At 38.8% G+C, this 25,236-nt stretch overlaps 1 protein-coding gene across 12 annotated transcripts in view; it reads left to right on the forward strand.

The window, feature by feature from the left end:
* LOC117876458 (ankyrin repeat domain-containing protein 26-like) overlaps positions 1–25,236 on the forward strand; it is a 164,411-nt gene that overhangs the window by 15,933 nt on the left and 123,242 nt on the right. For 11 of the 12 annotated variants that reach the window (XM_034768756.1, XM_034768723.1, XM_034768665.1 and 8 more), the window contains exons 4-9: positions 1,106–1,212; positions 3,665–3,802; positions 9,187–9,335; positions 15,226–15,276; positions 17,895–17,928; positions 18,017–18,089. In XM_034768756.1, coding sequence (XP_034624647.1) covers positions 1,106–1,212; positions 3,665–3,802; positions 9,187–9,335; positions 15,226–15,276; positions 17,895–17,928; positions 18,017–18,089 — 552 coding nt within the window. The remainder of the gene's footprint in view (positions 1–1,105; positions 1,213–3,664; positions 3,803–9,186; positions 9,336–15,225; positions 15,277–17,894; positions 17,929–18,016; positions 18,090–25,236) is intronic. The other variant, XM_034768703.1, reaches the window with a different exon arrangement.

Below are 25,236 nucleotides of genomic sequence, written 5' to 3' on the forward strand. Positions count from 1 at the left end.
ATAAAAGAGGGCATCTATAAAATCTTGAAATTGAAAGATTGAAAAATAAGAACTGAATCTTTCCTTAGTTTCTGTGTCTGTGGTGTCATCGAGGAAAATACAAGCTTCAACAAGATACTGTAAACTGAATTTGGGAATAAAAAAATAACCTCATGCTCAGACATTTTATTTTATATGCAGCAATTTGCAAACTAATTATTCTATCACATAGTACTTGGTCAAAGTTAGCGATAGGTCATTGGACAGGGATGCTTGTCTAAAGAATCAAATTATGTAAAGATCAGTCTTGATAGTCTGATCTGAGTACATTCTAAAGTAGTATAGAAATTTAGGATGTGCAGCTTCTGTGTTGTCTAAAGTTCCTCAGAATTCAAAATTTTAAAATTATGAAGTTTTTTCCACTAGTGTGAATAAGATTTTAGTGATCAAATGTGTTATGTTACTACTGTGCAGTGGCATATGTGAAATTTAACTTTTGGTCTCTGTCAAGCTTTAAGTGGAAAGTATACACATCACAAAATCTACCATTATTATTTTGTTGGCAGTCTCACCATAGATTATATGAATTAGATGAGCTTAGACAGTGAACCTGCCTACCAGCTTTACCCTACTATCAAGGATGAGGAACTTTAGTGGATCAGTATGGGGAATTTCGTGCCACTGTGTCCTGAGCTATGTGTGTTGTATAGATAATATTGTTTTATTTCAGTGTACAGTGTTGTGTTAGCAGATGTTATGATTGCAACATTCTCTTTTTTTTAAATCCTTCAGTTATCAACAGGGTGTTGTAGCTGTGTTGGTCCCAGGATATTAGAGACAAGGTGGGTGAGATAATATCTTGTATTGGATCAACTCCTGTTGGTGAAAGAGACAGGCTTTTGAGGTACACAGATCTCTTCTGAAGGTTGTCTCTTTCACCAACCAAAGAGCTTTTTGTTGCTCAAAAGCTTGTTTCTTCCACCAAGAAAAGATATTGCCTCATCCACATTGTCTCTTTTTAGTTATTAATCATATTAAATCTAACTTTTATTTTAAATAGAACATAGGAGTGTGTGCATGTGCACAATACATCCTACAGAAAAAATCATTTATCTTTATTCCATAGGAGGGATATACACCACTTACTATTGCTATAACTGAAAATCACCAAGAGATGGTAGAGTTTCTTCTTAAAAAAGGAGCCGATGTACATGCTAGAGACAAGTCTAAAAGGTAAAGTATAGGTCAAACTATTATTGACTAATCTACAGAATAAGCAGTAGCCCAAAATTGTGGATGCTACAAAAGTAATACAGAGGCAGGTCCTCTGGTGTAGCTGATCTTCACAAAGCACAGATCAAAGATGTCTGTAAAAAAGGTACGTTAAAGCCTGCAAACAGCCCAATGACCAGTGTGATGTGGAGTGATCTGAATCCACCTACTCTCCTCTGGTCTTGGCTACTCTTCCTTGTTAGATCTGCATGAGGGAAGTGCTGTTTTGTAAGAAAACCTATGCCATCTAAGCAAAATCTGGATTATTCTGGCTATACTAGATTCCACTGGTGGTGTGGCACAAAGTGGAAAAGAATCTGTCCCTTAGCTTCTTTCTTGCCAGATGTCTACTTTTGAGAATAACCATGGTCATGAATAACCATTACAAATACATTTTAAAATGTTTAAACCTCCAATTTTGTATTAATTAGCCCAGCAAGGTTTATTTTTAGCAAAAGATGATTGCATGAATAAGGAATTCAGATTATATCAAATTCTGATCAGGGGATTAATTGACACTTATCTTAGATGCTTCCCTTTTCCAGCAAGTGGAAGAAACCCCAATTCTGGATGGTTAGTTCTTTTACTGCATAGTAAGGCCTAGGAAAGCCGGACTTCATTCTTGCAGCAATTTCAGTTCTTTAACAGCTTGCTGTGTGTGCCCTTGATACACATGTCGTGGTATCCTAATGAAGACTTAGTAGAAGGAATGATCCTAGCATGTGCAGCTCACAAGTGATCATCTTCCCAATGTGGATTTAGTCTGCTAGTGCAAAATCATGTATATTTTGCTGCTGGCAGGTCTCCCTAAATCAAACTTGTGATTGACTATATCTCACTTCAAGTGCAAAATGGAGTAAATCTTCTCTGAGAAATTATATTTCTGTGGGTTGGCTGCCATATTATTTGTGCCTGTGCAGTAATAAGTGCCGAAGGAGTCTGCAGTTTGCAGAATACATGCCATGGTAAAATGTGTATGTCTATATGATAAAAAGAAGAGCTTCTTGGTTTCCTGTCAGAAAGTAGTCTACTTGGAAGCCATATTCAGTATTTGTGAAGAAAGATTTTTCCTTGGTGAAATTTCAGTTCCTATATCTGTTTCATTGCACATTCAAAAATGGTATGGCTATAACACATCCCCTTAATATTCTTACAATCTGCTTGATTACGGGTATGGGAGAGCGCTATAAATGTTGTTAAGTAAACAGCTAAATATGCAAACGCCTTTCATATTGACTTCTGGAAACTGAACTACTGTTCTTATCTTGGGTTCATCATCTAATACAGGAGTGGGCAAACTACGGCCCGCGGGCTGGATCCGGCCCCTCAGGGCTTTGGATCCAGCCCGCGGCGCCACCGGCACAACGTCCCTGCAGCCCCCAAGCGGGGGGGCAGAGGGCTCCATGCGTTGCCTCCAGGCACCGCCCTCCACAGCTCCCGTTGGCCGGGAAAGGGGAACCGTGGCCAATGGGAGCTTCAGGGGAGGTACCTGGAAGCGGGGCAAGGGCAGCACACATGGAGCCCTCTGGCCCCTCCCTCCCCCAGGGGCCACAGTGCTTCCCGGAGCGGCACGGCGCCAGGGACAGGGCAGGCGTGCCCTGGCCCCAGTGCGCGCCACTGCCACCCCAGAGCCGCTTGAGGTAAGCAGCGTCGGGCCAGAGCCCGAACCCCTCTTGTACCCTGCCCCCAACCCCCTGCTCTAAGTCCCCGCCTGAACCTCGCACCCCTCCTGCACCACAACCCCCTGCCCAGAGCCCCCTCCCGCAGTCTGCACTCCTCCTGCACCCCTTCCCTGAGCCCCTTTGCATACCCTGCACCCCTTCTGCACCCCAACCCCCTTCCTTGAGCCCCCTCATACACCCCGCATCCCTTCTCTGCCCCAATCCCTTGCTCTGAGCCCCTTCCTGCACACCAGATCCCCTCCCACACCCCGCACTCCCTCACGCACCCCACCCCCAGCATACAATTTCCCCACCCAGATGTGGCCCCCATCCAAAAAGTTTGCCCACTCCTGATCTAATAAGTCCTCTTCGACTGACTTCTGCAGCCATTCTTTTTCTATAAAGAGACTTTTAGGAAAGAATTCCCACTGGTAGTACCAGACTGGTGGTAGGCCTAGTAGTGAGTTGAATTAGTGTTAGTAGAAGTAAGAATTTTTTGAAAAATTCCCTAATTCAAACATACTTTTTATATTGTTAGTGTTATACTAACTTGTAAGAAGACAGTGCAGTAGTTTATTTTCCCTTCTGTTTACGCTTGAGTCTGAATTTTTTGGGTGTCTTGTTTTGATTTTGTTTAACTTACGCTAGGAAGAAAGAGATTAATTATATTTTGAGAACAAATAGGGATTAAAAAATTAAGGTGAAAGATCATATAAATTGATATGTTAAATGTTGTCTTGTGGTTGTTTTAGAACACCCCTCATGATTGCTGCCTCTGGAGGAGAGCTTAGTTTAATAAAAGTTCTCCTTCAGTATGGTGCTGACGTTTCCCATAAAGATATAAATGGATGGACATCTGAGGACCATGCTCGTATTGGTGGATACTCTAGGTAAGTTTTTACCCCTCTTTCAAAACTGTAGATTTGATAATGGAATCCTTGGTAGCAACTCCATAGTTCAATGATGTATTGAAATTTTAATTTCAAGTCTGAAAAAGAATTTGAGGACTTCTGTATCAAACCTGTGTCTGAGCCATTGGAGTGGGTGGGTGAGATTCTGTGGCCAGCCCTGTGCAGGAGGTCAGACTAGATGATCATAATGGTCCCTTCTGACCTTAAAGTCTATGATTCTATGATTCTGTTTCACACCTCAGTGATTGAATTTAGTCTTCAAATTTGGCATAACTTGTCAAAAGACAGTTGAAAGTTCCATGTTGATAGAACATACAATATTCATATGTATTTATTTAAAAATCTTGAGGTATTCCTCCACAAAAAAGCCTTTGTTAAATTGGAATTTAAGTTGCTAGACTGCATATTTGCAATACAAAACCTAAAAAGCAAGGAAATAAGCAGTTAAATCATTCAGCATTACATCTGGATGTCATCTGTCAGTTCTCTATCTCAACCTCAACAACTAATATAATTAACCTGTAGAACTCATTGTTACAATAGATCATTGAGGCCAAGAGCTTAGTAAGGTTAAAAAAGATTAGACGTGAATGAGAACATGCACAGATTAGATAAGATACATTTTTGAAAAGGTTGTATTGTCATGTTTCAGGACATAAGCCAACCAGTAGCTGATGGGTATTAGAAAGAAGATTCCCTTAAGGATGGCAATTCCATGGTTGTCTGCAAGAACTGGCCACTGTCAGAGACAGGGCACTGAAACACTGGTCTGATCTAGTATGGAAATTCCTGTTTTCCTAGAAAAGAATAAATATATCCATAAATTTTTAATCATCTATCCCATCAGAGGCTCTTGCAGGCTTCCTAAGATCGCTGGGGTATCTGGCTGCTCCAGGTAGCATTTACTGCCCTTATTGACCTCCTCAGTTCCCAGTGTTTTGTAGGGTTTCTTGCCATTTTAGAATTGGGCATTCCTCATGGCATTGAGACAATAATGCTTAGGGTTTTTTTTGTTTTTAAAGAAGTAAAAAAATTTGTTGAAGTTTTAACAGGTTTACAAATCTTTGCTGGGTAAATATCAGAGACTAAATTATTACTGCATATGAAGCCTCCTCATCGTACATTTGTAACAAAATGTCAACAAAATGGGGTTAAATCTTGTTTCAGTTGCACAGAGGGACTAAGCAGGGATGTCTGTTTTCTCCTTTACTTTTGCACTCGCTATCAATCCTTTTGCACAAAGAATAAGGACAAATAAATCTATCATAAGAATTAAACTTGCAGGAGCACATCAGAAAATAGCTTCATATGCAGATGATGTAATATTATTTTTTTAATCTAAACCAAATATTTCCCTAAAATTAGTTTCTAAAGAAATCCATGACTTTGAGAAAGCATCTGGATTTAAAGTAAATTATGCCAAATCTGAAATGCTAGCTAAAAATTTGCCTGGTTCTGAAAAGTAATTCCTTTAGAAAACATTTTGGTACACACGAGCAACAAATTATATAAAATACCTGGACATTTAGATCTCAAACAGCCTAGAAGAGCTCCAAGATTTAAATGTCAAACCACTACTTCAGAAAATGAAAAAAGATCTGGAGTGCTGGTGGAAGCATGCAATTTCTTTTTTTGGGGAGAACAACCCAGTCAAAATTAACATTTTGCCAAGGATAACTTGTTTCCAAATCTTTCTGTGATCATCCCAGATTAGACCTCAGCCAGATTTTCATAGAATCCTAGATTATTAGGGGTGGAAGAGACCTTGGGAGGTCATCTAGTCCAATCCCCTGCTCAAAGCACTACCAACACCAACTAAATCATCCCAGCCAGGGCTTTGTCATGGGATTGTTGGAATTTATGTGGAATAAGAAAAGACCAAGAGTGAATGCAGGTACTTTGTACAGACCCATTAAACGGGCTGTGCTACCTGTTCCAAATATTCTATGGTACTGTCAACCCAACCAGCTCAAAGAAATTGTGTATTGGGGGCTCTCTAACCCAGCCAAACACTGGGTTTTTATTGAATAAGAAAATTTTGGCCATGTAAACATTGTTTAGGCTACCATTGATTAATAAAAAATTATGCCCTCCAGAAATTTATACACATCCTTTAGCAAAGGCTATTTTATGAATTTATGATAGGAGATACATTATTTTCCCTCACTGATGACACCCATTGCAAATAATCCAGATCTTAACCAAAATCATGAACGAGAGAGCTTTAAGGATTGGGAAAGCCATGAAATATATAAGGTTGGCCTGCTATTCCACGAAGAAACTTTTCTAACTTATTAGAGATCAAAACTAACTTTAACTGGCCTGCTCTCTTGTGGTACCAATGCTTTTAAATTAGGCATTATGTTTCTCAACATTTAGAACAGCTGTTTTGTATAGAAAGCTAAATTTAATAGGAGTAGCAGCATCTGATTAATTAAAAAAAATTTATATTAGGGCTGTCAAGAGATTCCAAAAATTAATTGCGATTAATTACGTGATTAAAAAGATTAAGTATTTTTGGATGTTTTCTACATTTTCAAATATATTAATTTCAATTATAACACAGAATACAAAGTGTACAGTGCTCACTTTATATTTTTTATTACAAATGTTTGCACTGTAAAAAACAAAAGAAACAGTATTTTTCAATTCACCAAATAAAGTACTGTAATGCAATCTCCTTTATAATGAAAGTTGAACTTACAAATGTAGAATTATGTACCAAAAAAACTGCATTCAAAAATAAAAAAATGTAAAACTTTAGAGCCTACAAGTGTGTGACGTTGCACTCCATATTCTTTATGAAAATATGCTTATGATATGAATATGATATAACTGAGATGTACTTTATGTTAGATGGGTCTTATAAGGTATCACTGGAAAGGTTATAATTTATTGAATGTGATTATCCAATTTGTATGCCTGTATCATTTCTGTATCTGAAGTTAGGAATTTTGACTATGTATCTGTATATCAACTATGCTACTTTGGGTGACTCCTGCTGCTAACATTTCAGGTACAGCAATGGAAAAGCCAGACAGGGCTGATGGCCCATCAGATATCGAAAGGCACTTCAGATTCTTAAACCGTGGGTCGAGTGCTGTAGCTATCTTTAGAAACCTCACATTGGTACCTTCTTTGTGTTTTGTCAAATCTGCAGCGAAAGTGTTCTTAAAGAGAACAACATATGCTGAGTCATCATCTGAAACTACAGTAACATGAAATATATGGCAGAATTAGGGTAAAATAGAGCCGGAGACCTACAATGCATTATTTTTTTAATGAGTGTCATCAGCATGGAAACGTCCTCTGGAATGGTGGCCGAAGCACAAAGGGGCCTACGAATGTTTAGCATATCTGGCACGTAAATACCTTGCAGTGCCGGCTACAAAAGTCCCGTACGAACGCCTGTTTTCACTTTCTGGTGACAATGTAAATAAGAAGTGGGCAGCATTATCTCCTGTAAATGTAATCAAACTTGTTTGTCTTAGCGATTGGCTGAACGAGAGGTAGGACTGAGTGGATTTGTAGGCTCTAAAGTTTTACATTGTTTTGTTTTTGAGTGCAGTTATGTAACCAAAAAACCCCTTCATTTGTAAGTTGCACCTATACGATAAAGAGATTGGATTATGGTACTTGTATGAGGTGAATTGAAAAATACTGTTTCTTTTATTATTTTTACAGTACAAATATTTGTAATAAAAAATAATATAAAGTGAGCAGTGTACACTTTGTATTCTGTGTTGTAATTGAAATCAATATATTTGAAGAGGTAGAAAAACATCCAAAAAATGTAATAAATTTCAATTGGTATTCTATTGCTTAACAATGCAATTAAAACTGTGATTAATCGCAATTAATTTTTTAAATCATGATTAATTTTTTCAATTAATCAAGTGAGTTAACTGCGATTAATCGACAGCCCTAATTTATATCTTTGCAGACAGCTTTTCTAAGGAAAAAAAAAAAAAAGACTTTATATAACACACTAGAAAAAGGACCTGGGTAGGCAAATTATCCCAGAGGAATGGGGTTTGATCTGCAAAAGGGGACCAGCACCCTCAGTCTGAAGCACAATAAAAGAAATTTCCTTTGAATTACTGTTTCGGTGGTACCTCACACCAGTCAGGTAAAAAATATATAGAGATTGAATTGGGATAATGTTGGATAAATTATGGTGAAAGAGGAGATTTTATGTATATATTGTGGACATGTCCAGTCATTAGAGAGTATTGGAATTCAATCTGTAAGCAAATATCACATATTGTTGGATATTTATTACCAAATGATACTTTGGTAGTCCTCCTGGAGATTCTTGCAGAAATGATCACACTGAAGGAAATGAAGAATTAATCTCTCATCTGCTAGTAGCTGCTTGGCTACATTTTAAAAACCTATTTACTTTACATACAACAATAGTTTAGTTATATATTACAGACTTATAAAAAGAGACCTTCTAAAAACGTTAAAATGTATTACTGGCACGCGAAACCTTAAATTAGAGTGAAAAAATGAAGACTGAGCACACACCTTCTGGTTGCCGACCCCTGCTCTATAATATGGTAACACCCTGTTAAATAGAGTCATCTGATAACTATATTCCTGTATAATGTCTCTTTAAACAAAAGCTCACTATTGTAATGATTATTGTTTTGTTTCTGATATTTACATGGAAAAGACTTGCAAACCTGTTAATACATCTCTACCTCAATATAACGCGGTCCTCGGGAGCCAAAAAATCTTACCACGTTATAGGTGAAACCGCGTTATATCGAACTTGCTTTGATCCGCCGGAGTGCGCAGCCCCGCCCCCCCGGAGCACTGCTTTACTCTGTTCTATCGGATTGCATAATATCGGGGTAGAGGTGTACTTCCTAAATAAATAGTTTAGGTTTGTTTGACCTTTTTTTTTTTTTTTTTTTTTTTTTTAAACATTAGAAAGTCTTTATGCTTTAATTGCCTAAAGGTTTCAAAAGTGCCTAAATCCCAATAAAAGTCAATTACATGCTCTGGAAAATTTTATCCACATTCTCCATTAACTCACACCAAGAAAATCCCGTCACAACAAGATTATGATCCTGCAATTTGATCTGTATTTGACGTCAGAGGAACTCCATGCATGTTTAAGGGTCTGCTGATGCAGATCAGATTGCAAGTTAGATATCTAAATTATTAAAATATATATTTAAAATGTTACAGTTTACAGTTAAAATTTTACTAGTAGCCTGTAATACAGTGAAATATTGTACATTATCTTTTTAGGTCTCATCATGAATAATGGATGTTACTGTTATAGTCAATATTATATATTTAAATGTCACATTACTATTTCCCTAATGTGTTTTCTTTCTGTCTATGGGTAGTCTTAGTAAACAACTTTCTGAGTATGCCAACTGGAAAAATGTAGAAAAACCTTCTCCAAACAATACAAAAGGCATGTCGGTGTTCAGCAGTCCAGACAGGGTTGGAGATGTTGGTTTTGCTTTGGGCGCACCTGCTACAGATAAAGAAGGTAGGATTGTTTAAAAAAAAAAAAAAAAATTAAATGAAGAGTCTGTAGCTATTTTACTCACACATCTTGTTAAAACTGTTTTTAGTCATCCAGCAAAGGAAAGAGAGTGACCAATCTGGGAAGTTTTGTACGTGCTCCCATTTCTCTTTAGTTGGCTATGATCTCAGCAGATTCTTGTTGCACCTCCTGTGGTTGGTTGTGATCTGTCTTGCCAAAGGATTGCAGCCTCCTCCCCACCAGATCTCACTAGGATATATACAAAAAAATTCTGCTGTTTTAAAAATATGGGAACTGAAATAATGTAATTTTTCCTGCTGCCTGTTCACTTCTGATGTGGTGAATCCGCGTACAGAAAACTGCAGATCAATCCATACATTAAGTCAGGAGATTTCTTCTTTCTGTAGTAAGGAAGTGATAGAGAAATTCAGTATAAGAACACATGTCTCTATATTTGGCTTCCACTGAATTTGCGTGGTGTGTGTGTATATAATATATGTGCAACCTTAATTAGGCTGTTTAAAATAGAAGGAGTGGGTTAACTTTTATTTGTCACCTTCAGTCACAGTTTTCTGTTTCTGTCATAACTAAGCTGTTGTGAATTTTTTTTATGATATTACAAAGTATTATGGCTTTGTGTAAACAAACTCATAAACAGTAAAAATATAGTTTTTGTGTATACATTATGGCCTTTAAAATAATTAGGTACACTGTTGGACAAAGTTTTGCTTTGGTTTTGGTTCTTACATAATGTCAGTTTGTAAACTAATGTTTAATTTAGTTAAGTAATGCACTGAGTAGAAACATAAATTATGAATAGTGACATGATCATGATATAAATATCTTTATATGGGAAAAGAATCCATTAAGGAACTTACAAAATCTAATCTACAACTATAAGCCTCTCAGGCACTAAATTCCATAAACAAAACTTATTTTCCCACCTTGAAATCTCCCTTTACCATGTAAAGTACAAGCAATTTAAAATAATAAACCTGAGTGATTTATATTAAGATTTCATATTGTTTGATATTAATACATAATCATTAAATGTAACAATGAGGTGAGTGGACACAGCTGATATCAGTCAAATGCAGCAAATCACACAGTTTTTGAAAATTTTGAAGAAGTATGTGAGCAAAGCAAAACACAGCAGGTTCACCCTTACTCCCCTTTTTCCTTCCCAAAAGACTAAACCAAATTTAGGGCCAAATCCTGTTCCAGCCCTGCTCAGTGACATGGCGCTGAACTCCTTGGTCCTGCCTGATTCTGTATGTGGAGTACTATGTGTGCTGGTATCTTGAAGAATTAAATCTTGTGACTTGGGGCTCCACACACCACCCACCCACAAATCAAATTGTAGCTCCCTCCCAAAAGACTGTGATGCGGCTCCTGGCCTTGAGGGTTTGATGGCTAAAAGCTGTGCACATGCCTACTGATCCTGTAGTGACAGGTTTCATGACTGACAGTCACACATGGAGTTTGTGAGGCTGAAAGAACAATACTATTTTATAGTTCCAAAGTAGAGCTACTGGCTGGGAGGGAAGGATGAACCGTTGGGCCAAATAACACCTCCATCTCCTACGTAATTACTGTCGTCTGTGGAACCACCTGGTATTGCTATTACAGATAAACAGAACATGAGTGAAGACTTATCTTAGTACCCATATAATGTACATACCTGAATAAAAACATTGCAGCTGAGAGAAAAAGGCTCAGGGAAGAGTATACCATCCCTTCAGTTTACTGAGCCCAGGTCTCAAAGGTTCATTTTTCTTCTTTGGTTGTGATGGCACTTAAATGATCTCTCTGGACCACTTCTCTCCTAATGTTGCATTTCTGAAGCGGTTAGTACAGGTGTGTGATGGCACTGACCTGTGGAGATGCAGAAGGGCTGTCTGGAAATGTGAAGTTTATTTGAGTTCTTGGTCTCCTGAGCAGTTCTGGCAGTTCTGTGACTGGAAAGCAGGCATGGACCCTGTCTGCACCCTGTTCTGCATACTCAGGATCATTCACACTGTTGCAAAGCCAGAATAATCAGGAATTGGGATCTAACATGCTTCCTATAAGAGATTGGAATATGGCTTTTGAAGTCTTTTCAATAAAAATAAAAGGAGGTAATTTCACCATTTGTCCTTTAGTTGAGAATATGCTATTAGATCAGCAGTTTGTCATATTCTTGTATATGCAGGAAATCTCATGGCTCATTTTGGTCAATTTCACGGTCATAGGATTTTAAAAATAATGTTTCATAATTTCAGATATTTCAATCTGAAATTTCAAGGTATTGTAAGTGTAGGAGTCCTGACCCAAAAAGGAGTTGTGTGCGGGGGGCGGTCGCAAGGTTATTATAGGTATTACCCTTACTTCTGCGCTGGAGGTGGCACTGCCTTCAGAGCTGGAGAGCGGTGACTGCTGGCTGGGATCCCAGCTCTGCAGGTAGAGTTGCTGCCAGCAGCAGCAGTGCAGAAGTAAGGATGTCATGGTATGGTATTGCCATCCTTTCTTCCGCGCTGCTGCCTGCAGAGCTGGGCCTCAGTCAGCAGCCGCCACTCTCTGGCCACCCAGCTCTTAAGGCAGCGCAGAAGTAAGGGTGGCAATACCGCAACCCCCTGAAAATAACCTTGCGACCCTCCTGCAACTCCCTTTTGGGTCCAGACTCCCAATTTGAGAAACGCTGGTTTTCCCCCGTGAAATATGTATAGTATACGGGAAAAGCACACAAAAGACCAGATTTCACAGGAGGAGACGAGATTTCATGGTCCGTGATGCGTTTTTCATGGCCATGAATTTGGGAAGGCCCTACTCATTAGCCAGTCTGATGCTGCTGCGTTTCAAGCACCAAATCTTTATTGTAGTGAAGGGGTGTGATTATCTCTTCCTTGTTTCTTCTTTCTTTGCCTTTCTCTGTTTGCAAAGTGTTGTTAGTAATGAATAAAGAAAGTTTCTTTAAAGAAACACTGCTTTGTTGCATGGACGTCATTAGTCTTAAGTCAATGAGCGCTGTGAGGATACAATATACCAGAAAATCAACCATATGTATCTCAAGTTGGGCATTTAAGAACTGAAGGACCCCAAATTAGTGGACACTTAAAACAGCTTGGGCCTTAACTACTTTGAATATCATGGTCATTCTCATTTGTAAGGTAGGGAAAATGGTCATCAAAAAACAAATAGGACAAAATGGTTAAAAAAAAAAATTACATTTTCCCCCAACCAGCTCACATATTTTTAAACTGCTTTAAGGTCCATAAACTGCACTAGACTGGCAAACCAGTACAAACGTTGTAGGATCAGAAAACTTTCTTTTAATTTTCCTGGACAGATGATCTTAATTAAAAGAAATAAAATGGGATGAGATTTTAATATTTCTCTTTAAGAGCTATACTCTGTAAAATATGTGGAAAGTAGAGTGACTGTAGTTTAATTAAAAGATTTTGGGGTGGCAGGGAAGAAAGCATATAAGGAATTAGAGAACAATTTGATGAGGTTCAAAGACCAAAAAATGCCCCTGCTTGCCATTTTGTCACTATTTCCTTACATTCTGCTACCCTTGTGCCCTTACAACTTTTTTGGAAAAAATGTTCAGAAAACTTGAAATTCTTTTTGCATTTTACGATGTCTGTTTTAATGTTTTAAATTTTTATCAAAACAATTCTTAAATGTACTGTTTTGGTTGGTCATTGACAGATTCAGTAAAAACTCCATCTGGGTAGAAAAACATTTGATTAGAATACAAACTGTGTACAGGTCATGACAAATTCTGCTAATTTTTAGTATCATTTTGTAATGTAAATTAAGCTAATGTTTTACAAATTGTGATTGATTAGGCACTACTTTATCTCAGAACCTGTAAACATAATTTATTTTGTTTCTTTTGGGGATCCTTAATGTGTACCAAATTCACGGCTGTGAAAAATGCATCACAACTGTGAAATCTGGTCTTTATTATACAGATTTCATGGGGAAGACCAGCATTTGTCAAATTGGGGGTCCCAACCCAAAAGAGGGTCATGGGGGGGGTTTGCAATGTTATTGTAGTGGGGATGCAGTATTGCCACTCTTCCTTCTGCGCTGCCTTCAGAGCTGGGAGACCGGAGAGCAGTGGCTGCTGGCCAGGCACCCAGCTCTGAAGGCAGCACGCTGCCAGCAGCAGCGCAGAAATAAAGGTTGGCAGTGCCATACCGTGCCACCCTTTACTTCTGTGCTGCTGCCTTCAGAGTTGGGTCAGGAGCCCTACAGTTACAACACTGTGAAATTTCAGATTTAAATATCAGAAAACATGAAATTTACGATTTTTAAAATCCTATGACTGAAATTGACCAAATGGGCTGTGTATTTGGTAGGGCCCTATTAATGTGCCTTAATTTTTCCTTATTTAACTGTTTAGTCTCTTTTAAAAAGTCTTTAAAAAAACTGTCAAATAGATTAGTCAAAGATAATTACCAAATTCTAAATTCACTTCTCTGTCAAAGAAAAAATATAACTTTGAAAGGCCATCATGTTTATAGTGCTTGCCAAATAGCATGTCCATGTTCCCCTGCTATGTCTGCAATTGCAGTTACAGTAATTGATAAAGTAACTAACCTTGGCCAGATTGCCCTTTCTGTGGGAAAACCCACTGCAGAGACATGGTGAAGAAAAGCCTGTGAGGGAACCTGGCGGTGTTTCCTCTGAATTTCATCTGCTCGCACCCCCCCCCCCCCACTCAAGAGAAGTTCAGTCCATGGTTTCCCCTCAGGTTTGCGTAGACCTTGGGAATGTAGCAGAGTCATAGCATCTTTTATGTGGAAGTGCAGAGCCCCTGCATTGGCTATGGGATAGCTGCTTCATTCTGATTTCTGCTTATGGCTACCTGTTGCGTTCTTTCAACAGCATGGAGCACTCTCAGAAAACTAATATAGCTCCAGTATGAATTACTTTTTTCAGAGTATTTCCTGTGGAGTTGGAGGTCAATGTGTGTCCTGCCCCTGTCCCCACACTGTTCACTCTTCTCACTTGTGGGTCTGGGGTAGGAGGAATTCTCTCACCACTTTCACATGGTCATGGACTGATGTATGTAAAGAGGATCCCCTCCAGCCCCAGATTTGGGACAATAGGTAGGTCTTTTTATTATTTCAGGTGTACACAAATAAGAGACACTATTTTAAGGTGAGCTGCCTTAAAGCTACAACTTTATTAGCAAGTATTAGAAACATACTTAACCATGCCTATGGGGAAATGGTCTCAAACCGCTTCACAACCGGAGAATGTGTCCTGATCCGAAGTGTGATTGCATGGCATCCCCAGTGCAAAGGTCTCCTGCGTTAACTCTGGACAATGGAGCTTACAGATTTAGCTTGCTGGCAAAGACAAAACATCAGCTTTGGAGCACTGTATTTGTGAAGGGAATTTAGGCCCTCCAGCAGGCAAACTTTATTGTACTGCACTGATGCTTTCCCTGCATTCCATGTATATGGTGAAAATAAACATACCTGCAATACATGGAGTGTGGGTGCTTATACAAACATTTTATATATATCCCCACACATATGGAGAAATATGACAGACTAGAACCACATGAGTTCAGGGAGGCAGGAATTCGAGATTGCCAGTATTAGAGTACGAATCTGATAGAGAAATGTTTTTGTTTTCATATTGAATTGAGGGTATTTCAAATAATAGAGAATAAGTTGAAAATTAAACTTAATAGCAGGGTCTTAAAAGAGTCTATACAGATAGCATTTCTTGTTTGCTTTCAGCACTATCATAACTGCTCAGTAGATTAATAACAGTCAGTAGTTATGTATTTCTTTGTTTCATCTTCATATATGCATGTTTCTGCTTTACAACTTTATTTTCTGATTTCATTGTTTCATCTGTCCTTTCCATGCCTTTCCCTAAACGGAAATAGAAATGCAACAGTCTCCCAACCAGACATCAAGAACAAGAGATTCAGGGAAAGGTATTCCATACGATAAGACTTCCAATGTGAAAATACCAAATTCAAGTGTTTATACATATTTGATGGTTATTATTTTTGTGTGAATTCAAAAGTCCTTTAATGGCTTGATTTAACTTTTTTAAATCTTTTTTTGTGGTGGTGATGTTATAGCTTTTGTTGTTTTGCAAATCTTTTAGAACTAATTAGTCAGTCCTGGCATTTGTCATGGAAGAGTGCAGAATGTAATGTGTTAATGTGTGTTGTAGCGTGTCATTAAGTAATAGGGTGTTCCTATTTAAATCTATTAATTTGATATTGCTCCAAACTTGAGATGGGCCTGAGCCAAAACTGTGGATATGAGCAACCCTCAAATACAGTTTGAATTTAGATCAAACACTTTATGGCTGGTCCAAACCAAACCCAAAGGTGTCTGAAACACCCAAAACTTGCAGCATGAATTAGTCTCTTGTCTTCTAAAGGAAAATCATAATTCATTATTGCTGTAAAATGTGTAACAGTTATAGGTAACCATCAATAATTTAGAACATTTTCAATTTAAAATAAATGGATTACAACAATAATAATAGTCAAGACTCTCTTCTTCATAGCTACCCCTTCTCCTTCAGAAAAGAGACAGATTGGTTAAAAATATATAATTTATGGGAATTCCTGTAAAATCGGGGATGGGGGGGTTGTGTGTGTACTGTAATCTTTTGGGAAAAACAAAATAAAAAATTAAATTTTCTGTCATTTAAAAAAAATATTTTTGAAGTCAACTTTTGTAAATAAAACTTCTGCTTTTTTTTAAAGGCATAATGTGACTTAAAAGACTGATCAAAATTGCAGTGCAAAAAAGAGAAACATTTTGAAGAACAATCAACAAACTAAATTAACAAATTTATAATAAAAATTTTTTAAAAATGGAAAAAATGTTGGGGGGGAAAAGGATTGTTTTTAAGAGAGTTACTCTTTTTGAGAATAGGACAAAATTCATTAAAAATATTTGTACTTACCTCCATTCTTGCTAATCAGAATTTTTTATCAGTGTTTCACCTATGCCCAGAGTTGAAGTTACAACCCTTCAGGCGTGTCTAGCAAAAATGACACAGTAGCTGTATACAGGCAAAATATGAAAATTCTGCTCAGATTATGAAAAAATAGTCATCAATGTACCAACATTTAATTCTGGAGTTATGAAGAATATAATTACTGTCATATTAAAACAAGTTTATTTGTATTTTGTTTGGTTCTTTGTAGAACAGGGAACATGTATGCCTTGAGATTAACTTGGCCTATGCTTAAATAACTAACACGTTGCTGTTAATTTTCAGTTTCCTGACTTTATTATGTTTATTTCAGTCTTTTATTTAAGACACCTCTTTGCTATTTGATTTCCATGTTAAGAAGTTTAAAAAAAAATTCTTCATGGAAAGTCACAAACGGCATATTCATCACGTCTTTTAAAATAAGAATTACAAGAGTTAATGCACAATGATATCTCAAATGTTAATTTTTCTGAACATAGAACAGTATTTATTTTCTGATCCTGGAAATTCCAGAGCGCCCTCAAATCTCACTAAAGTCAGTGAGAGTTGGGGAATCTCAACCAATTGCATTCTAATTACAATGTCTTGGATATCCCTGTGGTAAAGGCCCAAATCCTGCACACATGTAACTATGTTCTTAACTTTATGAACAGTGTGTAGTTCCATTTATTTCTATTTGACTACTTGCAATCTATAAAGTTAAGCATGTCTTACATTTTCTGAGAGTCATGACCTAGGTTTTTATTGCTGACTAATTTATGGGTCCAATCTTTGGGTGTGCTAGAGCTGCACTCTGAATAGCTGGGAATGGGGATGCATAAGTGGTTTTCCACCATCTTTTGGCCTCCCCAGTCCTGAGGGAAACAAGGATCTAGTTTGGTCACTGATATGTTACTGCCATTCCACTAGGAAGGGTGGTTCAGAGCAACATGCTCTACTCTCATCCCTTCTGTCCCTGTAATGCTCCTTACTCAGAGGGGCAAGAGTGGGTGATGTAGAGTGGGCCCAATCAGCTTTACACCACCTGGCAATTTCCCTATGCAAGGGTACTGCTTTCCATTCCCTATGCGTTACCAGAGTAATGCAGAGAAGATAGAGTGGTGCTGCGGACATAGTCCAACATATGTCAATTTATAGCCCATACTGTAAATACAAAAAAGACAAAAAAGTTTCTATGCATATGAATTGCCCACAATTCCTAATTTTATAATCTTAGCAGTTTTACTTCCCTTTCACCACATCATGGCCACCAAAAATGATTAACTATGTTCCAATTGCTTACTAACTTCATGAACTTAGTTTCATTTTTAAATTGTATGTAATATTTTGACCATAAGTACAAAAGAGCTTACCAAACTGAAGACCTTATTTGTTTCATCCTTTGAACATACAGATTTTTTCAGATGATAATAGAAAATATATTTACATTCATACTACCCTTGATTAAGATATCTGTACTAAGTTTCAGCCTTGAATTACTTGTAGATTTGCTCATGCTAAATACTTTTACTTATCTTTGGCAATTTCTAAGTCTTTTGCTTTTAATGCTAAAATTATTAATTTCTTTTTTTATTTTAATCAATATTTGAACAGTTATAGATGACCTGTCCCAAGGAGATTCAGTAAGGTAAGATTTAAAAAAACAACATATTTTAGCAAATCCTAGAGAGAGAGAGAAAACGACTTATTATTGTTTTATGTTTTTGTTATTTAAGAAGTTCTGAAAAAGATGAAGGGGATGACAGCTGGCTTACATCAGAGGAGGAGGAACTAGATTTTACCCCCAAGGTAAAGTGCTCTTATGGAAAAATATTTCATACCTAGCTATAAGATGAAGCATATATACTTTATTTTTTAACACTTGGGAGATTTTAGCAAAGATTTTTTTTTTTGCTATGATTGAGAGACTTCACTTCTAGTCAGCCATAGTGCAAGTTTTCCCAAAATACAATTGCAGCTGACCTGATCTTCACCTTTTCTGTTCCCACCTTGAGCCCCTTCTAAAAAGACTTTTAGTTTTGGCAGAGTGTATGAAGGTTTTATGATTTGGATAAATATTCAGTAGATGATGAGATAAAGACCACCCCATATATTGTACTTATTTCTGCTCATTTCAACAATAAATTAATGAATTAATGGTACAGCAACTATCGGCAGTTGCCCCAGGGTGGAGGACAGAAGTAAAGGTAAACTTGCAGTTAACTCATTGGGCAGGGGACCTGGTGACATGGGGGATGGCTTCAGAAGACTAACATGGGGAGAAGTGTGTGTAGGTATTCAAAATGCTCAGTTAATAATGTTAATGGATATTATAAGAGATGCTTGGTCAGAACAATGGCCTTCAGTATTAAATTGGGAGGCTAGCCCATATTTAGCCACAGTTGCAAAAACATACCCATCTACCTAAAAAATAACATCCCCCACCTGTGGGGAGAGTTCTTGTGTAATTGTTACTATGATACCATGGGAAGGAAATGCAAATAAGGTGGTCCCCTTAAACCCTATGGGAGTAACTAGGGAAGGGGGAGCGCGTTGGGAGCCACTAGGAAATAGGTGGTGGGGGTGGAATGGGGTAAATTGGACTGTCATCACATTAAGCAGTTGTATATCCAGAGGAGGAATATGGATGTGCCCCTCTCCTATGACTATGGAGGAGCAGGATCAATGGCCTATTGCAAAGGGGGGGCATTTAGGGGTAATGTATATGGGGTACGGTGTATTCTGTTGAAAATGTATGCAATCCTGCAATATAACACTAGGAGGCAAAATCCTTCCAGTATATGACCAAATCATGAACTTCTATACACTGCCACCTGAATTATGGTGCACCAATGAATCAGTGGACTTAATAGTTTATAACAATCAAACCAGCACCTACTACCCCATGCTGTACCAAGTAGTTAAATTGGTTTAAACAATACCAAATTTCACTGTGTATATTCAATGGACACACAATATGAACAAAAGTACACAAAGATTACAAGAGCAACTTGCTGCAAGTGTCAATAGTTGGACATACTTTCCCAACTAGGGAAATAAAGGGAAATAAAAACAACCCAGGAAACTACAGACCAGTTAGTTTAACTTCTGTGCCAGGGAAGATAATGGAGCAAGTAATTAAGGAAATCATCTGCAAACACTTGGAAGGTGGTAAGGTGATAGGGAACAGCCAGCATGGATTTGTGAAGAACAAATCATGTCAAACCAATCTGATAGCTTTCTTCGATAGGATAACGAGTCTTGTGGATAAGGGAGAAGCTGTGGATGTGGTATACCTAGACTTTAGAAAGGCATTTGATACAGTCTCGCATGATATTCTTATCGATAAACTGCGCAGATACAATTTAGATGGGACTACTATAAGGTGGGTGCATAACTGGCTGGATAACCGTACTCAGAGAGTTGTTATTAATGGTTCCCAATCCTGCTGGAAAGGCGTAACGAGTGGGGTACCGCAGGGGTCTGTTTTGGGACCGGCTCTGTTCAATATCTTCATCAACGACTTAGATATTGGCATAGAAAGTACGCTTATTAAGTTTGCGGATGATACCAAACTGGGAGGGATTGCAACTGCTTTGGAGGACAGGGTCATAATTCAAAATGATCTGGACAAATTGGAGAAATGGTCTGAGTTAAACAGGATGAAGTTTAACAAAGACAAATGCAAAGTGCTCCACTTAGGAAGGAAAAATCAGTTTCACACATACAGAATGGGAAGAGACTGTCTAGGAAGGAGTACGGCAGAAAGGGATCTAGGGGTTATAGTGGACCACAAGCTAAATATGAGTCAACAGTGTGATGCTGTTGCAAAAAAAGCAAACCTGATCCTGGGATGTATTAACAGGTGTGTTGTGAGCAAGACACAAGAAGTCATTCTTCCGCTCTACTCTGCTCTGGTTAGGCCTCAGCTGGAGTATTGTGTCCAGTTCTGGGCGCCGCATTTTAAAAAAGATGTGGAGAAATTGGAAAGGGTCCAGAGAAGAGCAACAAGAATGATTAAAGGTCTAGAGAACATGACCTATGAAGGAAGGCTGAAAGAATTGGGTTTGTTTAGTTTGGAAAAGAGAAGACTGAGAGGGGACATGATAGCAGTTTTCAGGTATCTAAAAGGGTGTCATAAGGAGGAGGAAGAAAACCTGTTCACCTTAGCCTCTATGGATAGAACCAGAAGCAATGGGTTTAAACTGCAGCAAGGGAGGTCTAGGTTGGATATTAGGAAAAAGTTCCTAACTGTCAGGGTGGTTAAACACTGAAATAAATTGCCTAGGGAGGTTGTGGAATCTCCATCTCTGGAGATATTTAAGAGTAGGTTAGATAAATGTCTATCAGGGATGGTCTAGACAGTATTTGGTCCTGCCATGCGGGCAGGGGACTGGACTCGATGACCTCTCGAGGTCCCTTCCAGTCCTAGAATCTATGAATCTATGAATACTTACAATACACACTACAGGATGGCGCTGACAAAATTTTAACCCTAACAAAGGAGGAAAAGCACTGTTTTTAGTGGTGGCCAGGAAGTTGAACCATACTGCAGTGGTCAGGGCTCTGTCTTGCTGTGGATTATCATAGCAGCAGGTGTATTGTTAATTGTGTATTTGTGTTACGTTGCATATGGAAATGATCCAGGGGGGGCACAACCCCCTAGCAAACAGCCAGTAATTATAACCTATAAGTAATGTAGTAAGCCCTCCGCCTCAGTGTACTAGACAACCGGGACCCAACCTTCTCGGGCCCACTATAATGGGAAGTCTGGAACACTAATTGGAATAAGTGTGGTATGCCTGTACGAGAGAAGGTACAGGGCACAGTGCTACACAAGGGGCAGTGGGACAGATGGAGCATCAACACCTTCTACCTTGATGCCTGGCCCTATCAGGAAGTGTGTCGCCATATATCTTATGCTTTTCCAGGGATACCTGGGCAGGAGGATCCCAAAAGAAAAAAAAGGGGTGGATATTTGAGCCTGTCTGTAAAGGCCTATACTTTAATAATTTAGGTATGTGTTTATCATTTAGCTAGTTATAGAAGTATGAAAGAAAGAATCTATGTAAGGGCCTTCTCTCACTGGGACAATCTGAGGCCCTGTTCTTAGGCCAATGCCTTTGGCTAAGCAGCAGAGGCAGCCATAAGCTGGGAAGCGTGCGGTCACATCCTCATATTCTAAACTAGTCATATTAAAATAAGGCCATCTGGGGCTGTTAGGAAGGTGATCCGATCTATATTACCTCCAGAGAAAGAGAAGAACCTAGAAGATGTAAAAAAAAATGTAGTTTAATAGTTTTCTGTCTGGTAAAAACTCACTTATCAATAGACACAGCTGGGAAACCCTTATGTCTGTATAAATGTAGTTGTAAAATCCTCACTTCTGTATTGTTTTGTCATTATAGTTCCCACTTTGCTATGTTTATTTGCATGGTCTCTGTCTGGTTCTGTAATTGTTTCTGTCTGCTGTATAATTAATTTTGCTGGGTGTAAAGTAATTAAGGTGGTGGGATATAATTGGTTAGCTAATCATGTTACAATATGTTAGAATTGTTAAGGTAAATTTTAGTAGACTGGTTAAGGTATAGCTAAGAATATTACTATATAAATTAGGGGCAAACAGGAAGTAAGTTGGGATTCGAAAATAAGGAAAAAGGAACTTAAATTTAAGCTTGCTGGAAGTTCACCCCAATAAACATTGAATTGTTTGCACCTTCGGACTTCGGGTATTGTTGCTTTCTGTTCATGCGAGAAGGACCAGGGAAGTGGGAGAGTGAAGGAATAAGCTCTCTAACAGAGTGTATGAAGGTTTTATGATTTGGATAAATATTCAGTAGATGATGCGATAAAAGACCACCTCATATATTGTACTTATTTCTGCTCATTTGAACCATGGTTTCAAGAGAATAAGGGTACCGTATTTTCCGGCGTATAAGACGACTGGGCGTATAAGACGACCCCCAACTTTTCCAGTTAAAATATAGAGTTTGGGATATACTCGCCGTATAAGACTACCCCTCTTCCAACGCACACCAAAAAAAAAAATTAAAAAAACATCAGATTTGATTTCAATATGGTAATTTTAATTCAAATGCTTATGACATGCAGGTACTTAGCAGGAAAACTGTCACTTATAAACATAAGGCTGTTTGTCATCAAACATGTAAACATAAAACAGTGCAAGTGGATTAAACTTTTCCTAATTCACTCTAAAGCTGAAAGGAAGGATAAGACAATAAACCCTTGGGAGCTGCCATGCTGTTTGTTTTCTAAGCTGTCAACCAAACTGGAACTGATGATGATAGGAGGAAGATAACAAACAAGAGAGAGAGAGCAAGTGCCGGGCAAGTCCCTGGCGAGTTAGCAACGCCCATCATAACTGCAAGCTACGGTATTTTTACAGATTTTGCTGGCGTGACAGTTTCCCTTTAAAAGCCTTCAAAATCCTCCTGTTCGTCATCTGATATCATAAGTACATCAATGACATCTTGTGATACATTTGTAAGGCAGTCATCGTATGGATCGAATTCCGTATCAGATGGTGTGGTCTCAGCTTCAGCTTCCTCTTCATCTTGCCACAAGTAGTCGTCCTCCATACCATCTAATGAATTTGATATGCCACACTTCTTGAAAGACTTGATTACTGTTTCTGCATCAATATAATTCCAGGCTTTTATGACAAACTTGCACAAAACATCCAACTGTGGAGCACGCATGTTTCCTCCTTTTGTGAATGACTTTTCGCCACTAACCATCCATTCATTCCACTGTTCTTGAATGCGATCTTTAAATGGCTTGTTTAGGCACGCATCCAGTGGCTGTACCAACGATGTCAATCCTGCAGGAATAACTGCCGCATCTGTGTTTAGTCTTGCAAGCATTTGCTTGGTGCTGGGAGTTAAATGAGCCCTGAACATATCCCACACCAGTAGACTACATTTTTGAATAAGTCCACCTGGTCGCCTGCTCCATACATTATCAAGCCATAGCTTTACCCCTTCTTCATCCATCCAGCCTTTTTCATTCACATGTACAAAACAACCAACAGGGAACTTGAATTTCGGCATTGTTTTTCTTTTAAAAATAATCATTGGTCTCAGTTTGGCGCCATCAGCTGTGCATCCTAGTACCACTGTAAAACTGGACTTCTCGTGTCCTGTTGTTTTAATTAAAATTGTTTTTTCACCTTTTTGATGGACAGTTTTATTTCCAACCATATCAAAATTCATTGGAGTTTCATCCATATTTCCAATACTACTTAACGCATAGCCATGTTTAGTGCGCTGTTGTATTACGTATCGATGGAAACTATTTACTTTGCTATCAAGATCTGCAGGTAATTTTGGGGCAATTTTCATCTTTTGCCTCAGTACCATATTATGCCTTCCCATGAATCTAGTACACCAGGATACAGTGGCCTTAAATCTGTTGCTGTGATCTGGGTTAGATTTGGCCCACTGAAGTGCAAACAAATGTATTTTATTTCGTGTCACTACATAACCATTTTGGCGATGCTCATTCACCATGTCTGCTACATGTTTTTCGAGTTCTGGCCAATGTGGAGTGCCTCTTCTTAATGCACACTTACCCCTTGGCATACTCTTTAATGCTTTTTCATTTGCTTTCCAGTCCCGAACCATCTTTTCTGTTACTCCATATTGTCTTGCAGCAGCGCAGTTATTATGTTCCATGGCAAAGTTTACAACTTTAAGTTTGAAACTGGCTTCATATTTCTTTCTTCTTGCTGGTGGAGCCATGATGGGGTTTTGACTGTTGGACATTTGTATACTGTACTGTATGTACTGGTGCTATACTGTATGAACAGGTACAGATACTGGTGCTGTACTGTATGTGGTACCCAGTATACAACAACCAGCCAATCACGGCAAGCGATGTACCTTACCGGCGATTGGCTGGTTGTATACAAAGCCTGCTTGGATTGGTCAGCTCTCCCTGCCTGCCCAGCCCTCCCTGTCTCCAAGACTATCAGAGCGGTAGCGCAAACACGCCTCTTTCACCCGTCTGGCCCGCCCTTGTATCCTATTACCTCCTTCTCTGCCTCTCAGATCTCGCACATGCGCGCCTGCGCCGCTTCACTGCAGTCCTCAGGAGCGAGATCTGAGAGGCAGAGAAGGAGGTACGGTAATAGGATACAAGGGCGGGCCAGACGGGTGAAAGAGGCGTGTTTTTCTGGGCACAGCGCCACTCTATCTCTTTTTTCCATACCCCGGGAGTCCCAGACGCCTGCAGCTTGCTCCGCCCTTCACTTACACCTTCCCAGTGAGGCGCCCCCTCACCTCGTCATCGGGCGGGGATGCGGCCGCGGCCGTTTTTGAGCTCCCCCCACCATATGCGGCGACCGCAGATTCTCCAGTCCGGCTCGGAAGTTTCAGCACCCGCCCTATAAGACGACACCCGGCGTATAAGACGACCCCCGACTTTTGAGAAGATTTTCCTGGGTTAAAAAGTAGTCTTATACGCCAGAAAATACAGTAGTTCTTTAAGCCATATAATTACCTCTACTCCCTTCCAGAATTAAGAATTTGATCTTGAACCGTAGTACTTTTATGACAAGGTAACAGTGCATTAAAATGAAATTATTTATTTGCCTGTTCTTTCCATTGGATATTTCTTGTACCCAGTTCCACTTAAATGCTTCACCATTTCCTCAGCAACAAATTGGGCTCAATTGGGCTCAGTGGATTAGTCACTGAAGTGGTTCTACCTTCTACTTTGTTATTATATTGCTCATGATAACCTCAGAGCACTTAAATGCCCTCTTTCCTGATGCTCCGATCATGTTCTTCCACCCCACTCCTAAAATACTTTTACTGGCTTTCTGATGATTTATCAACTTCAAACTCCATTACTTCAACTTTAAGCATTTACACAGCTCACCTTGCTTGCTTCTCAGCTCTCATTTCCTCTATAGTCCCACTTTTCACCCTACTCT

Source organism: Trachemys scripta, chromosome 1 (genome assembly GCF_013100865.1).
Source record: "Trachemys scripta elegans isolate TJP31775 chromosome 1, CAS_Tse_1.0, whole genome shotgun sequence".
Classification (NCBI taxonomy): Eukaryota; Metazoa; Chordata; order Testudines; family Emydidae; genus Trachemys; species Trachemys scripta.